Source organism: Dreissena polymorpha, chromosome 9 (assembly GCF_020536995.1).
Source record: "Dreissena polymorpha isolate Duluth1 chromosome 9, UMN_Dpol_1.0, whole genome shotgun sequence".
NCBI classification, from domain to species: domain Eukaryota; kingdom Metazoa; phylum Mollusca; class Bivalvia; order Myida; family Dreissenidae; genus Dreissena; species Dreissena polymorpha.
Window position 1 is genome coordinate 339775 of NC_068363.1, and position 17112 is coordinate 356886.

At 32.6% G+C, this 17112-nt stretch overlaps 1 protein-coding gene and 1 long non-coding RNA gene across 2 annotated transcripts in view; both read left to right on the top strand.

Moving 5' to 3' along the window:
* The window catches only part of LOC127844642 (deleted in malignant brain tumors 1 protein-like), a 75956-nt gene extending 61095 nt beyond the window's left edge, over positions 1-14861 (top strand). Inside the window, exons 5-7 of the mRNA XM_052375047.1 lie at positions 14055-14070; positions 14281-14336; positions 14670-14861. Of these exons, the coding sequence (XP_052231007.1) occupies positions 14055-14070; positions 14281-14336; positions 14670-14801 (204 nt within the window). The 3' untranslated portion in view covers positions 14802-14861. The remainder of the gene's footprint in view (positions 1-14054; positions 14071-14280; positions 14337-14669) is intronic.
* LOC127844648 (uncharacterized) lies at positions 11741-12629 on the top strand. Its single transcript, XR_008032851.1, has 3 exons — positions 11741-11766; positions 12043-12079; positions 12574-12629. It is a non-coding gene; the product is annotated as an uncharacterized LOC127844648 (long non-coding RNA).
* Positions 14862-17112: the final 2251 nt, after the last annotated feature.

Genomic DNA, 17112 nt, shown 5'->3' on the forward strand with positions numbered 1-17112 from the left:
AGGACGTACGACTCGTTGGCATAAATAGTACTTTACTGGGAGGCACGGTGGAACTCAAGATTAACAACGTTTGGGGAACCATTTGTAATACTGGTCTCGGATATGCTGAGACCAAAGTTTTATGTAGAATGATGAATTACAGGTATGGTCAGACATCGCGTCGTTATTATGTTTTAACAAAATGGTGTGCGTTTACAAAATTACATCATGCTGTAATATCATTATCTTGTATCAGGTTGACGTTACAATTTGTTTCACAGGTATACAGTTTATGATACATATGATTATAACGAAAATAGTAATGTCGGATTCGGCCCTGGTTCCGGCCCGATACACATGGAATCATTGCACTGCAGTGGTTCAGAAAAGGACATAAGTGAGTGTGCATTTACTACAGAGACTACTTGCAGCCATGCAAATGATGTCGGTGTATTATGCGGATGTAAGTAAATGCTGAGCCTTCTTTCAATGCTATACTCATTATAAACGTGCCGTAAAGAACAAAAGATAATTCGTATTCATTGCAATACATGCATTAATTAGCACAGAATGTTTTTTTCAATAAAATTACGGAAATCAGAACACCAGTTTTGAGCAATAATTTTTAAGAAGGAGTCTTCGTAAAACGCAAACCGAGGTAAGAAAAATTCCTCGGGTGAAGACACGAGCGTTACCAAAAGCACTATTCCCCATAAAAAGGCAATGTTTATTTCTCGACTGGTAACTAAATAATAATAGACTAAACGAATCATTGAAAAAGCCATTCTTAAACGGTTTTTTACTGTTCTGTACGCGATTTTTAGTATTTTCGGGCTGTTTATATGCATGGATTCTTTCTCGATGGAATCCGAATTTGGTATAGCTTTTTATCCGATTTGCAACAAATGCATTAAGTATTTTAAGAAAAATGTAACGAAACTGCGTTTTGTAAACATAATGGGTTGCAAACATATACACATCACTGCTAGGTAACTTTTGCTATACCAACATGGTAACATAATCGATTTTATGGCATATCCAAACAGAGCGCGTACTTAATACTTAATACTTAATACTTTATATTCCCGGTACTTTGGGAGTTTAAAAGACCATCAACCACATGCTAATTAACTAATGATTATAGAAAATAACTTAACTGCTTTATTTATATATAAAATTTATAAAAGGGAACACATGCTCCTTCTGATAGAACAAAAATAAATAAGCTTTAGTGTGTAGTGCTTACAAACGGTTATTTGTTAAAGCTGGTAATGTAGTGCAATATAATAAATATACAGGAATGTCGTTAATTACTGATATAATGAATATAGTGAGCTCTAACTAAAAACATGTGTAGCTTAGGTGTGGTTAACTGTTGTGCACCATGTTCATTTTAAAGCAGATATGTTGTACCCTATTGTCATTTACATGTTAAAACATTTGAAATTCATCTTCTGTAAAACGCCATTGTGTGTGTATGTGTTTGCGAATATTAGATATAAAATTATTAGTAGGGATGCAAGATGTTACACAAATGATTAACCGGTTAACCGTTTTCCGTAACCGGTTATTAACCGGTTAATCGAAACGCCTAAAGTAGTTAAAATCATTTAGAGTACGTAAAATATGTCATACCGCTATGTAGAAACAAAAGTAATTTCAAATTTGAAATCGCTTGCGTATATAACAATCCAGTTTCGTAATAAAATGAATTATAAAAAATATTTTCATAATTTTGTAAACATATGCTATATATTTTATTTAGTTTTCCTGCGTAAATGCATAAGAGTAAAAAATTAAAGAACTACACAATGTTCATTTTCACGTGTTATTAACTTATTTTTGGTTTGGCCGCTTATATTACCTTCGCGACGTATCGCTCACAAAAATGGTGTGTTTCTTTGTTCATTCTGTTATAATTTTTGAAACTCAAATTGGCTTAATATAGAAATGGTTTTCCCTTTCAATTCGATGTAAAGTGGGTCATGTGTGTTCACTGTTCAACGAATCCGCATCTATTCTTATTCGCTAATTGCATATTTTGTTGCTTGCAATTTAGCGTTTTTAGCCGAAGTAGTAGAGCTATCGTTTGATTTTCATTATACAATAAAAAATGTGCGTAAAATAAAGGACACACCCAAAATTAATTTTGAACGAAATGTAAGTTGAATATTTAATATAATCAGTACATTTATGTAATAGCGAAGTAACTAAGTATTATGATCTCAAAACTGATAGTTACGTGTTTGTCGACGTACCATAGCGCGCACATTTTACGCAATTACACAAATACTAAACTTAACGGGTTTATTAATTTTTAATATTTTTAATTGATGTTTAATTATTTAAATAGTTAATGATTTGCTTTTTTAAATAGATCTTGCATCGGACGGTAATGGTGGAATCATTGGACGTAAATTATCATAATGATATTAATTTTTGTTAAAGAAAAACGACATTAACACGTCAAAATTTTAACTACGAATTCAATTCGTGATAAAATTGTTACTTATAAACACGGTATTTTCGCGAGCAATCAGTGTTGGATATTGATTAACAAAACATCAAAATTAGCCATCCAATGTCTCAACTGTTTTTTATCGCGAGTTCAATAAACGTGTCAATGACGTCTTCGCTATAAGCTCCCACTCACCGCAGTTCGCTAGTTAAATTTTAGCGAGTCAAAAGACCAGTAGTGTCAGTTATCAAAACGTACCCCTTATTTGTTATCACAAAGGTATTGATTAATTGCTTGATTACTTTGACTGTTGACACGTTATTTATTACAGTCGATGGTGCGTCATGTTGTTTTAACTGGTCGCCCGCGCAAGTTGGCAGTATGTCACGCTAAAAATGTAAAATCGTACGAAATATTCACTGAAAAAAACATAATCATATATTTTTTCCAGGTTAACCATTTCCCTAAAATGTAACCGGTTAACTGGACGTTTCGGTAGGTTAACCGGTTAACCGGTTAAACTCTTGCATCCCTAATTATTATATTTATTACAAATGACACATTTAATGTCTTTAACATGTAATATGTATGATAATGTTTGCTAACATTATTTTACTGAGTAATTTTAGAATATAATAGCATTTATATATGCGTTTATAAATGGGCAGTCCTTTCTTCTTTGCATTCGTTCGTTTTGGTTACGAATTGTTGATTTATAAGTATATAATAAATTATTAACGAAATTAAAGCCATTCGATGATTAGTAATAAGACTACTTTCATGGTATTAATCCTGCATTTGCGCCCCATTCTCATGTGGTGTCAAAGATGACCGGCGATACATTTATAATACCGCATCAAAGACCTTCATTATAAAAATGTGACATGTCTAACCAGAAATAACATAACCATTGGGCATAAGCGCATTTAACTTCGATTCTACCACGGCACGTAACTTTTGTTCTATATACAAAGAAAGAAAACTACCGTGGGTTATTACCCCGATATGCCAACGGATATAAGTTTCACGTCATTTTGATTGTCCGCGCACTATTTATGAATGAAGACGACGTCATTTGATTGTCATTGTTGTGGTGACGTCACATTTTCGCGGAAAAGTGGAGTACATTCGGTTAATATAATTCTCATTTATAACCTTTAAATCACGGATAACTTATTAATGAAATCGTGTTAGAATCGAAATAATCGACGGTTTACCGTCGGTTATTGCGGTAATAACCAACGGTATAATTCTCATTTATAACCTTTAAATCACGGATAACTTATTAATGAAATCGTGTTAGAATCGAAATAATCGACGGTTTACCGTTGGATATTGCGGTAATAACCAATGGTATGTCGTTCCGACACCCTCGTGGTTTAATTCCTACGCATCGGAATTTCATACCGTTGGTTATTACCGCAATAACCAACGGTTACCCGTCGATTATTTCCACGGCACGCGACTTGTTTTCTATATACAAAGAAGGAAAACTACCGTGGGTTATTACCCCGATATACCAACGGTGATAAGTATGAGGTCACTTTGATTTTCCGCGCATTATTTATGAATGAAGACGACGTCATTTGATGTTCATTGTTGTGGTGACGTCACGTTTTCGCAGAAAAGTGAAGGACGTTCGGTTAATATAATTCTCATTTATAACCTTTAAATCGCGGATAACTTATTAATTAAATAATGTTAGAATCGAAATAATCGACGTGTACGCGTTGGTTATTGCGGTGATAACCAACGGTATGTCGTTCCGATGCTTGTTATCAAACCACTCGGGCTACGCCCTCGTGGTTTAATTCCTACGCATCGGAACTCCATACCGTTGGTTATTACCGCAATAACCAACGGTTACCCGTCGATTATTTCTTAATTCTAACACGGCACGTAACTTTTGTTCTATATACAAAGAAGGAAAACTACCGTGGGTTATCACCCCGATATACCAACGGAGATAAGTATGACGTCACTTTGATTGTCCGCGCACTATTCATGAATGAAGACGACGTCATTTGATTGTCATTGTTGTGGTGACGTCACATTTTCGCTACGCCCTCGTGGTTTAATTCCTACGCATCGGAACTCCATACCGTTGGTTAATACCGCAATAACTAACGGTAAACCGTCGATTATTTCTTAATTAATTTGTCTATTGCTATGACATCTTAACCGGTGATTATGAAGTGTGATATTTCAAATAAATGTATATATTTAAATAATCTCATCGGAATAACGGGTTATGTTCACTATATAATCAAGCTACTGAAGACAAATGTATAATTTTTCAGTGTGACATCTGTTTTCATAATTCAACGGCTGATAAAGCGGACAACCGGTACTTTCATTAGTTAAATTTCGTAAAAATCCGTTTGGAGCGATATAAGAAAAAAAACGTTCATTTTTTACATGCAAAATCCACATAGACGTAAATTGAATGTATCTTTATGTCTGAGTTTTTCAGCGTTCAACTCTTATATTATCGTAATGATGTATACAATAAATGGAATATAACAATACTTTAGAGTTCATGCACGTTAATGCCCTTCGGTATCGTAGAATAAAGCCTCACATATATCAACTCACGCGGAAAAAAACACACCAGAATACGACTTTTGTTAACAAACAAGGCAAATAGTAGGGTACAAAAAGACGTATAGCAAATGTAACTGTTTAAACTGATGAATTGCATTAGTTTAATTAGAATGTTAATGCTATTAGTATGGTGTTCATTCATGCCTACATATATTAACATATATTTTAATTCACAAAAATAATTTTTTCAAACTTAATTTGTTTAATAGACACCCGCTTCACTTTCGTTAACATTTCCGGCATCAGGTTGGTAAACGGATCAAACCAATTTAACGGAGTTGTGGAATTGTTGCATGACGGTGTTTGGCGCTCATTGTGTGGGAGTTTATACCCAGCCAGACGAATTTGCAGCAAGATGAACATGACGTAAGCTGATGAATATCTTCAGATCAAGTGAAATAAAGACATTAAAACATATCAAGCAAGTTAAGGTTAAAATGTATTTCTAGTAAATAAAAGCATCGTTGCATTGATGGTTTCTGTATAATCAAGTGGTTTTGCTATGCATGTTTATTTTATGACTTTGTTATTCAAGTTATTTACACACCCGTTGCTGTGCCAAACATGAACATAAAAGTGGTTTGATAATTGAATCGCAATTAGAGTGTTGGTCAACAAATGTATTAGCATACGTGGGAATATGCCGGTATTATCAAGTTGGGTCTGTAAGTGAATTGGGGTCCTGTGACGAGTTCGGGATACTAGTTTGCTCAGGTAAGAGATATTTAAAGAACACAAATACCAGTCTTGATGCACTATTTATTACATGACAATTCGCAGTTGAAAATTGTTATGTTATATTGGAACGCGTTAAAGTGTTCTTAGTTAGAATGAAATAGTGACATAAGTTGGATTACAACAATGTTTTAGCACATACCACGTACCCATAATTCTACGAAAATCGGCTATATGCTGCCTGCTTTTACTCGAGATTTTATGTCGGTGTTCCTGGACCTTTTCCGCTTCTTTGCCAATATGCCTATATAAAGTATACAAAATTATCCATCGAACACTGTGAGATATCCTTGCACAACAGCACGGAATAATATCACTCAGAAAATCAGTTTATTAAATCGGAATACTATGTATTACGTTGAACTTGGCGAATACGAATTATTGTACCCAAAATGGAATAGTTCAATTGTATTGAATTGTTTTCTATTTAAAAACTGATTGAAATATTTGCATATATGCACTTCATCTATTTTTAACATACACATTTATTGTGATGTTCGATAAAATTATTTCAGAATGCCCACAACTAAATGTGTCGAGAGGTAATCTTGTTTACTCTGATGATGGTACAACAGCTATCTTGAAATGCAGCGAAGGATACTTTTCAAATATTACAGCATTTCGATGCCAAAATGGCAAATGGACTGCGAATAATGTAGAGTGTGTCTTAAGTAAGCGGTATCTCTCATTTTCCGAATGTGCTTGATGTGTATATATAGACCTAATTAAGGCAGAAATAGAAAACAAAATGGATTAAAGTCATAAAAAATAAACAATTGATTATATATTAGATACATATATACTATTTTATTGATAAAACATGTGTTTACAGTTAGGTAACTATGATAAAAAAATTAACCATTATTGTCTTGCTGTAGGTCCACCTTTAAACGTAACACAAGTTCGACTCGCTGACGGCCCTTATACAAACGCCGGAAGATTAGAAATAACTGTCCAAAATGCATTCGGCACAATATGCGCCAATGAGTTTAGCTATGTGGACGGTGATGTTGCTTGCAAATCTATAAACCTCAGGTTCGAATATGTTAATATATGTTCTCGTGCATCTGAATCTTACATATGTATACGGGTTTATCGTAGTTACGAAGCACTAATCAATTTTCCGAAGTTTGGTCAAATATTAAAAGTGCTGGTCACTGACGTTTTGTCTGGTTTGTATAACCTTTGGCAACTTAAGTATTAAAGGCACAGAGTTGAGTCTTTCTTAAAACAATATCGCAAATAAATTACTTTTCTTCGAGGAAATAATTAATAAAATTGTGCATTGTTTAACATTGGATAACATGCAATCACCTCCTAATAATTTTTAAAATATAAAACATTACCGTACGGTCTGATATTTGGCTATTTGTAAGTAACATTATTAAGCCTAAAATAGTATATATCTGAACTCGATAACTTTTTAATTCAATATTATATTTCATGGAGAAAATATTAAACGATTAGGTATCGTGCTGCTGATGTCTACAATAGCTCGTTTTTCGGACCTGGTACAGGTCCCATTTATATCGATCATCTGGATTGTACATCTGATCGTGCCAACATTAAGGATTGTCTGTACAGGACAACAGGTGTTTGTAATCACTCCAACGATGTTTCGCTGGTTTGCAACGGTAAGTAAATGCCACATTTGATAATATAAACAACGTTAAAATTCTAGACGTGTAAGTGGGAGACAACTCTCAATATTAGTAGGGGTCGATATTTTATGGCAAGTGATAAAATGCTAGCATACGACACACTACAGTACAAAGTCCGAAACAAAGACGTCACAAGTACCGAGACATTAATTCTTTGAATTTGCAATTCAGACCATTTTAACAATATCTTTAAATTTAACAAAAACCAACCAATACAAAGCATTTCCAAGCATATTCACATATCACTGTTTAATTATGTACTAAATGTCACAATTTTGTTATGGTTAATAAAATGCATATGATTAGTAATTTTGATATTGCAAAAAGCTTGTTGCTGTATTTATATTTTTCATTCATCTGTAGCAGCTTCAAACGCACACAAATACTGTCGTTTTGTCATACCAATTCAGAATGTGGCAAACTTGTAACCAACTTGGATGACAGAATGTTTCTATTCAATGACTCGAACATAGTAATGTACGGCGATTGCTCTTTCTACAAGTCCTACTTTGGTCAGCTGCGCGCGATCTGCGAAAACGGCACGTGGAAAACCATTGGAAACTGCATCGAGTACAGTAAGAAATAATACACGTGAATAAATAAAACACATAAGCTATTACAGATCTGCACGAAAATAACACTCTTTTAAAAACAAATATTACGTTTAAAATATTTACCAAAAAATGATGATTATTTTTAAATAACACTTAAACAGGAACTGTCCTCATATGTTGTGTGTTTTATTATAAAATAAATTAATTCTTTGAAAGTAAAATTTCGTGTATACAATCTAACATTATCTTTTAAAATTTATTAAAATGGTCTGATATTACAATATTTAAATACTATTTAATTATATTTTATATTATATTTATTATTTATATAATTATGGTCATATGTGTATGTATGTATTTTTTTAATCTGTTTGGCTTATCCGAGTGCTTATGTAGTAATTCCATTTCACAAATACGTCTGCTACATAGGTAAACCCCTGGAGTTGCACAGTGTTCGTCTTGTGAATGGAAGCAACCCAGCCGAGGGGCGAGTCGAGATAAAAGTTTTTGACACCTGGGGCACCGTATGTAGTGATGACTTTGGGATGAAAGAAGCGGAGGTGATTTGCAGCATGATGGGATACTTGTACGTATATTCAAGCATTTCTTTGATAAAAGGAACCATTTATATTCAGTGAACACACACGTTATTGTAATGTTTTATTTTTCAACATATGTGTGTTATTGAAAAACTGTTTTAATCATAAGACAAATTAAATCTACACTTAAAGCTTAATAATACATGGTTGGTACCGAGATAAAAAAAGGTATCTGAGACAAAGAAATAGGTCGCGATAGGAAAACGACTAAACCCTAACATAATCTACGCCCTTGAATGGACTCTTAGATGTCAACGTTCGTGACGGCCGATTAACTCTTTGTTTTCTAGCAGAACATTGTTCCATTGTTCCTTGTTTAACTATAGTTTCATGGTTTTATATGATACGTTATGAATTATCTTCAAAAAAATGAAACGAAATTGAGCATTCAATTATCGCAAAAAAGAGTTTAGATATTCAGTCATCAGTGCACGCTCGTTTACTAATTTTGTTGCATTGTACGGTACTTAAAACAGATCAATAGAAAAAGAAAATTCAGTGAACGTGACATTTTATAAATATGCCTAAAGTTAAAAATGTTAACCCGTGAATCTGTCATTAGGACTTCGGATCAGAGCCCAACGATAAACTGCAATTTGATCTGAAACAGTAACATCGGGAGTGTGGATCCAGTTCTTCCATTACTGACAATAGTCAACAAGAATTTAGTCGGCAAAATATATATGTATACGTACAATACAAGTCAATCAGCATGTTCTTTACTTCTTTGCATTGTATACTTTTGCTTAGCTATAAGAGATTCCAATGCGTAAGTTAGTAACCGTCATTTAGAACAGATGATTCTCGCCAATAATAATTTAAATTTGCCTCGGTAGAAAGTATCATTCTCGGTATAAAAGACGTTGTGTCAAGAGTGTGATATTTTTAAATGAATGGGTTGTTTATCACTGCCTGTACATAGTATTTCCGTTCTGCAAACTACCGTTTAAAATTCAAATATGGTAATGATCGTTATCGTATGAATACACATAAACTGTATATGACACGACACGCGATCTAATATCGGATTTCAACTAGTTTATACGCTCACTGCTTTATTAGGTCAAAGCTTAGGAAGCGGATCAATGCAGAAAAATAGGTTATGCTAAATGAAATTTAAAAACTGATCGCCTTCTTCAGGCATGCCAAGTCCGTTGCTGTCAAAGGAAGTTATGGAATAGGATCTGGTCCGATATTCATCGACGATCTCGACTGTGGAGACGATGCCTCTCATATCAACGACTGTGAATACACCACGTACCATAACTGTTCTCACGAGCATGATGTGTCTGTGATTTGCACTGGTATCGTTACCTTTATTGAAACTTCGCATATCACGCAATTATTTCCTCAGGTTTTCATGTTATGATATCTTGTCGTATTTATTTTTATACATTTTCGTCCATTGGTTTAATATGACGACTATTCCTCTTTGCTTTTTTTGTAAATATAAAATTAATGATATTTGCTATAGATTGTGACAACGTTGAAATACATGAAGGGCGCATACTGACTTATCCAGTCATGACAACAGTCAATGCCTCTTTAACGTTTTCCTGCAATGAAGGATTTGCATTGAGTGGGGCAGTTACTATTACCTGCGAACTGTCAGGAAAATGGAGCAGTTCACCACCTGAGTGTACGAAGAAATGTACGAATAGTTCTCTATTCGAGTTTTTCCGTATTAATTCAGTAAAATATCAAGGCTTCACGTTTTTATGTGTCGAAAAAAATGTTTTGTATTTATTTTTTGAATCTTCAAAAATATTTACAAATTCATTTAACATAAGAAAGTGTACACATGGAAATATCATGCCATAAAAAGTGCCATTTGTTTTTTAGCAAATCTGACTCTGATACTCAGTTTATCAATTGGTTGTGGGATCCTGGTCGTTATGGCAATTATAGCGGTTTCCGTGCTTTGCTTCATGCGCCGAAGAAATCTTACGTTGAGCAACAGTAAGGATCATAAAAATGGTTTGACAATCCTGACTGACATCACACAAATGACTGCTCAAATGTTACTGATTATGCCGGAAGATATTATCATACCTCTAAAATTAAAATAACCTGTAACCAAAAGCACACATACAATACGTTGAGATTGTCAACCTTGTAATTTACAACAGCTAATTATGAATTTAATTGAATACTATCTTGATGTTATTCAGTTTTCAGAAAATCGAAAGATCAGAGTGTGACGACAAACCCTGATACATATGTGTAAGTTTAATTAACGATTACAGAATTTCTTAAACAAATAAAATATGTTTAATTACTCTTCCTAAAAGTAATTACTTAAAATATTATTAATCAAGACAGATTTATATCTAAAAAACTGTTGCAAGTGTTAAATAAATGTTAAACGTTCACAGACGAGGGTCATTTTTCTGCTTGCTGTTTAATATTAGAAGAAACACAAATTCGTGTACCATACTATTTTCTTTTATACCTAATGATAAAATATGACATCTCTGCAGTGAAATAACAGCAGTGAAAATAACACAATTGTTATTTTCACCGATGAAAAGAACAAATTTTTGGAATACCTTATTCTTTTTTTAGATAATCATATCAAGATGCACTTCCCTTGTTTATATCCTTGTTTATATTTTTTCTATGATCACGGGTGAAATAAAATCGATTTTCCACCGAATCCCACACAATTTCTGTTAATTGTATGCTTTTTTACCGTTTATTTACATTGTAAAAGAGTTTAACTGAAGAATGCCTTGGAATAATGACGTAATTTCGTCAACAAAATGACGTCATTTCAATGTATTGAGGCATCAGTGTATCAGTGAAAGGGAAATAATAATAAATTATTTTCTTGAAAAGGGGGCATAACAAAAACAGAAACTTTGTTCATGTCAGTGTAAGATCGTTTGTTATTTCACTCGTGAACATAGAAAAATAATATTTTTCATTATGGCTGCGACATTCGTTAAAATATATTTTCTATGATCACTCGTCAAATAACAAACGATCTTACAATGACATGAACAAATATCCCCTATATATTGCGCAATGGTTCTAGAATATACATTTATATTGATCCTAACAATAATGCGTTACTTAATTGTGATTTGTGCAATAAACTTAAATCGATGCCATTTAACATAGGTTATTAAATAATGTTAAACATTTCAGATCATCAGCTCGCAGTGCGGATGCTGGTAAATTCTTAATATGTGTTTGTGTGTGCTTGTTTTAAAATAAATATGCAATTTCAACATGTTTACAAAGTCATATAATTTATTTTTTTGAAATATGAACTCAAAATTTCAGCTTAAGTATCGTGTTTTTTTAATATGTAATATTTTAAATAAAGATACTGCAGTTTTGCTTTTAAAAATACTACAACAACTGAACTTGAAATGAATTTGACTAAACTAGTATTGCATGTATATAGCGTGGTTCCACGTCAATAATATATGCATGAATTATAATAGGAGCCGTTCGAATGTTTGTCAACTCAGGAATGGACAGGTGTGTAAAGTGCATTTATCATTTTTATATTGTATAATAAACTCAATAGTTTTACTTGTTTTCAATGCATTTTCCAATGAAACAGTTGCACTGTAATAATCGGGTTTTTCTCGAGCAATTTCAAATCCACAAGACCTTGTACTTCAAAATAAGTTGATGACGTTTCCATACATACAAATAAAATATTCTTATATACATCTCTCAGTGGTAAATGCACATCATTTGTTCAATTAATTATGTGAAAACATCAACATTGTGCAATAAAAATTACGCAATAGAAAATTTTAAAATAAAAAGAATGAATCTTTTTATAAACATAGGTAGATCTATAACTGAATGCTCTTATTTGTTACTGAATGTTACATGCACCAGTGTTTTGTATTCAATCCACAAATGTATCAGTTTTGTCAGACATAAATGAATATTTTTAAATTCCAATCAAATACACTTGTTCGTAAACCTTTACGATGCTTAACTTATTTCATTTTTGTAAGGTCTACGGAAGATTATGTTATTATGGACGATGTAACTCATCCGGACCAAATTCGAGGTTAATTTCTCTTAAATTATTTTTTTACCATTACATATACATATATTTCATTATATACAATCAAAGGCACTTCTAACGAAACACTTACATATTTGTTTTCATTTCCTGATTATTAATCAATGAATTTGTAAAAAAAAATTAAAAAATATGAAAAAATCAATCGTAATTTAATTTCTTCTCAAAATGTTAGGGTAATTAATAGACGATTCGAAAATCATTATTAAAAGAGCAATATTTCATTTAAACAAAATGACGCGATCCAAACATATTTACCTTCAGTGACAAACATTTTTTTATATTTCAACATTTACATAATTCGTATCCATTCATGGCGGTATCATCGCTAAGGTGACACAACTTCACATTTATCTCATAAATAACCCATAATATCAGCTGATAGCTATGAAATATTCGTACGTTCCCGAATTGAATGTTCGTATATTCACGAATACGGATCCGTTCAAGTTTTTGTTGGTGTGAAGGCCTTCTCTTTACAACCAGCCGTCACAATTTTGTCAATACTTTTTGGATGGGTTAATTTTGATTGAGGTGAACATGTTCGTTAAGCATGATGTTATACTTGGGGAAAATCATTTGTTGCATGCGCGTTATTGGGTTTAATAGCATGGCACACACACTCATTTTAACCAACTACAACATTAAATATGCGTTACGTTCATATCATCCTAACAAAATAATAATATGGAAAAGAATGCCGTCAAAAATCGTTACGGATACATAATTATAATACAACATTGTTAAGCACGATTACCAATATATTAAGAGTTTAATGATGAATAAGAATTCTAAATGTGTAGAGTAAGATGTGCCTTTGATTTTTTTGTAATGATAGTTGATAATATATATCTTTTCAATACTATATATACTATACTATTACAATTTGAAAAAGTAACCAAAGAAAATATTAACATTAGTATTATAACCAAACAGAATCGTTAACATAATACATTCATTATATTTGGTATATCAAATGTATTAATATCGATATTTTATCCTTTCAGAGACAGAAAGGTAAATGTTTGCCACTTATAAAAATAATTGTTTTTATTTATAGGCTTTATAATATTGGCAAGCACGTGTCGGTGTTCGTAAAAAATATCAATTTTAATGTTGACCATTGGTATTTGAGCTCATTTTTAGTGTCTAACTATTTATAACTATTTATGACAATATGTACACTCAAACACGTTTTTCAATCAAAAACACTATCTGCTTCGTTGGTTTTACTTTCAGGCCAAAATCGGCAAAAACAACTGTCTATGAAACACTTTCTGGTAAGATAATGCAATTTCCCAGAAATATCAAAATAAATGTTAATAAAGTGAAGTTATAATTTTGCATATTTTTGAAGACACTATAATACATATATCATTATAATTTATTGTTGTTTTTATTTACTTTCAGACGCAACAAGGACAGTGTAAGTTTAAAAGCAATCGCCAAAATGCTTCAATGGTGTCTTTATCAAAACATATTTCTTGAGTACATGAACTCCATTGAATCGATACTTGTATTTCTACATAAGGTTCAATGATTTTATATATGGGTAGGGTAACGCATGTATTAATAGCTTAGAAAACGATTTGTAATAACAACATGTAGTAAATTCTTTATTAAACTGTGCATACAGACGATCCGACGACTACAGTGCTATCGATCATGCCTCAACCAATGAGCATAGTGCAGGTAGAACACATTTACATTATTTTAGTATTTCATGCTTTTTTTATAAAATTTCAATTCAGTCGAATATTTAAACGTGATGAATATTTAAAAAATAAGAGCAAAATAACACAACAAAAATAACCAAGTTACAATTTTACAGATGTGGGACAAGTGTATAATGTTTGTTCTCTTAATACCTTATGAAATTACAAATTACTGTAACGGTGTTTAATTTCAAAATGATATAATAGTTTCAACCTTAAGTTCATCTTCTTATAAATAAATGCATACCTTTTTTATTTAAATCTTTATCACACCTCAATATCAACTACTTCTCTTTGTTATCGAATAAAGATACCAGCTCCAGAATACCAAAGCCGAAAGGAAATCGAACATTACCGAAGTAATTGTCCGCGAAAAATAAAAATAACTTGTCAAGTGCTCTGGACGATTGTAGATTACCATACCAGATCGAGAATGAAGTGAGTGTCATGTGATGAGTTGACAGAAATAAGTTTGTTTCTATCTGCAGTCATTTGCTTCTTCCATGAAGGTCAAGAAACAGATTATTATACAATATTCTATAGATTTGTGTGTAGTACATGCTAGGCAATCACGTGTATTATACATTTGTTTTGTTTTTTGTTGTTGTTTTTTTTTCATATTAAGAATTATACGGAAAACAGCACTCATGCACGCCTTTGATATAATATCAATTATTGTATTTATCAATGTTTGGTTGTTTGCGTGTTTTATGCTTCTTTGCAGTGTGTATGTACTATAATTACAATGTGTCTTATATGTACTAAGGTTGACTACTAATCGGATATGCTTACATATTTTTACATTAATAATAAAATTTCAAACATTAAATGAAAATGCTAATGTGTACATGCATATTAACAGTACAACTCATAGCCATTTTCCGAATCTCTTGTTAGCAGCGTGCGATGTAAATACCTGTAACATTAAAAATGTAATCGTCGTTTGATTAAACATTACACTGATGCATGTTTAGTGTAGGTTTTAATGGTATGTGTATCCAAGTGTGTAACAATGGAGACTACTCGTTCCTAAAACTTGATTAATTGGATAAATTATAGAATTGTCATGACTAAGTTCTGGGACGGGCGCTAAGACATATTCCCATATTCTAGACAAAGTAGAAATCTCTCGAGAAATAACCAAAAAAGTACACTAACGTGTCAAATTGTGTACTTATATCAAGAAAAACGTAAGAATTATTGTAGAATGTAGAAATAAGATTTAAATGTCTGACAATGTTTGAAATGGTTATAGTGACAACGAGTCATTTTTTCACAGAATGTTGTAGAAATGCTCGATACTGCACACTTAGTTATGTATGTTGATATTTCTCTATGATATAGAAGTGTAACACAATCGTCGAGGCGACAAAAAGAACTTCTTTCATGTCACATCAATGATAACAACTCTTACCAGCACGTCAGAAGCTTAATTTATTAATATAACCTACCGCCAAAGAACAAGCTGGTCAGGGAGATGAATACAAATTTTATCTTTGTCCACAACACCACGAGACGCACGCTCGAGACTATACCAATATATCGTACACCTTACGAAGGATTTTCATGAAACATGGCTAAATGTTAAGTTCACCAAGAGGTTGCGCAAAAGCCATGTGATGCTTATAACATTTAACACTGTATACAATTCCTATTGTCGGATTATAAAACTTCCTTTTACTCAAAAGTCATACTTTGGATTTGCGATTGTCTGGTTTGTAATTGCAGACAGAAAGACCATGTTCATATGTGTCAATTTTCACCTAACATGTTTGAGTTTTCGTCATATATGGTGGGTAGTTTAATCGTCATTATTTTGCGCGATTTTGTACATGCGATGATGTTGTCACAGTGAACGGCTGTCGCATGCTCGAGACTATCTCATTAAAGAGAATGGTAGAGATAGACCATAAAGTCCATGAACTTCAGTGTCTATCCGCTGTTTAAAAATCACCGATTGTAATTTGCCGCGAATAGCTTGACTGTCTAAAATGTCACTGGAAAGTATCTATATTTTTATATTAAGAAAATATCTAGAAAACATGAACAAAATACAACTCTGTTAATTTCACATTTGTATGTGTTTTTGTGGGCATATCCAGGCGATTACCTTCTGCACCTTATTACCTTATCTAGTAGCTTTGTTTCATTAGAATGCCATGCATTGTAGTAATGACATGAACAAATTCTGTAAATACACTTTGTCACCAATATTTGTGAATGCAAAAGAAGATTTTATGTTGGCAGAGAATTTTCAAACTCAACTTCTTACACTGTGTTGTCCCGTTTAAATTCATTCAGCGATCAGCCTTAAACGTCTTAAAGAAGGGGAAAGCACTATGGATGACTTGAGAAATTAGTTCGGAACAGCTGCGCACCTTGACGTGATATGGTTTAACTCTACTAAACATAAGGATTGTAAATAAAAACATGGCATATTTTATCCACTTATTACCGTTGCTTATGTGCCAATAGACTAAATAAGAGCTTTTAAAAAACTATGAAAGGAAAGCGAGCGCAAGTACAAATTCATAGAGAATAACAGGTTACTGTCCCATCGTTTTGAAATACATCAGCCGAGGCTTAGAATAATATAACGGCGAGGCTTGCCGAGTCGTTATTTTATTCGTGCCGAGCCTGATATATTACAAAACGATGGGACAGTAACCTGTTTTTCTGTTTATCATACCACATTTTCCTAAAAAACTGCAAAACAATGCATTTTTATATTTAAAACGTACGGATCCCCGCTA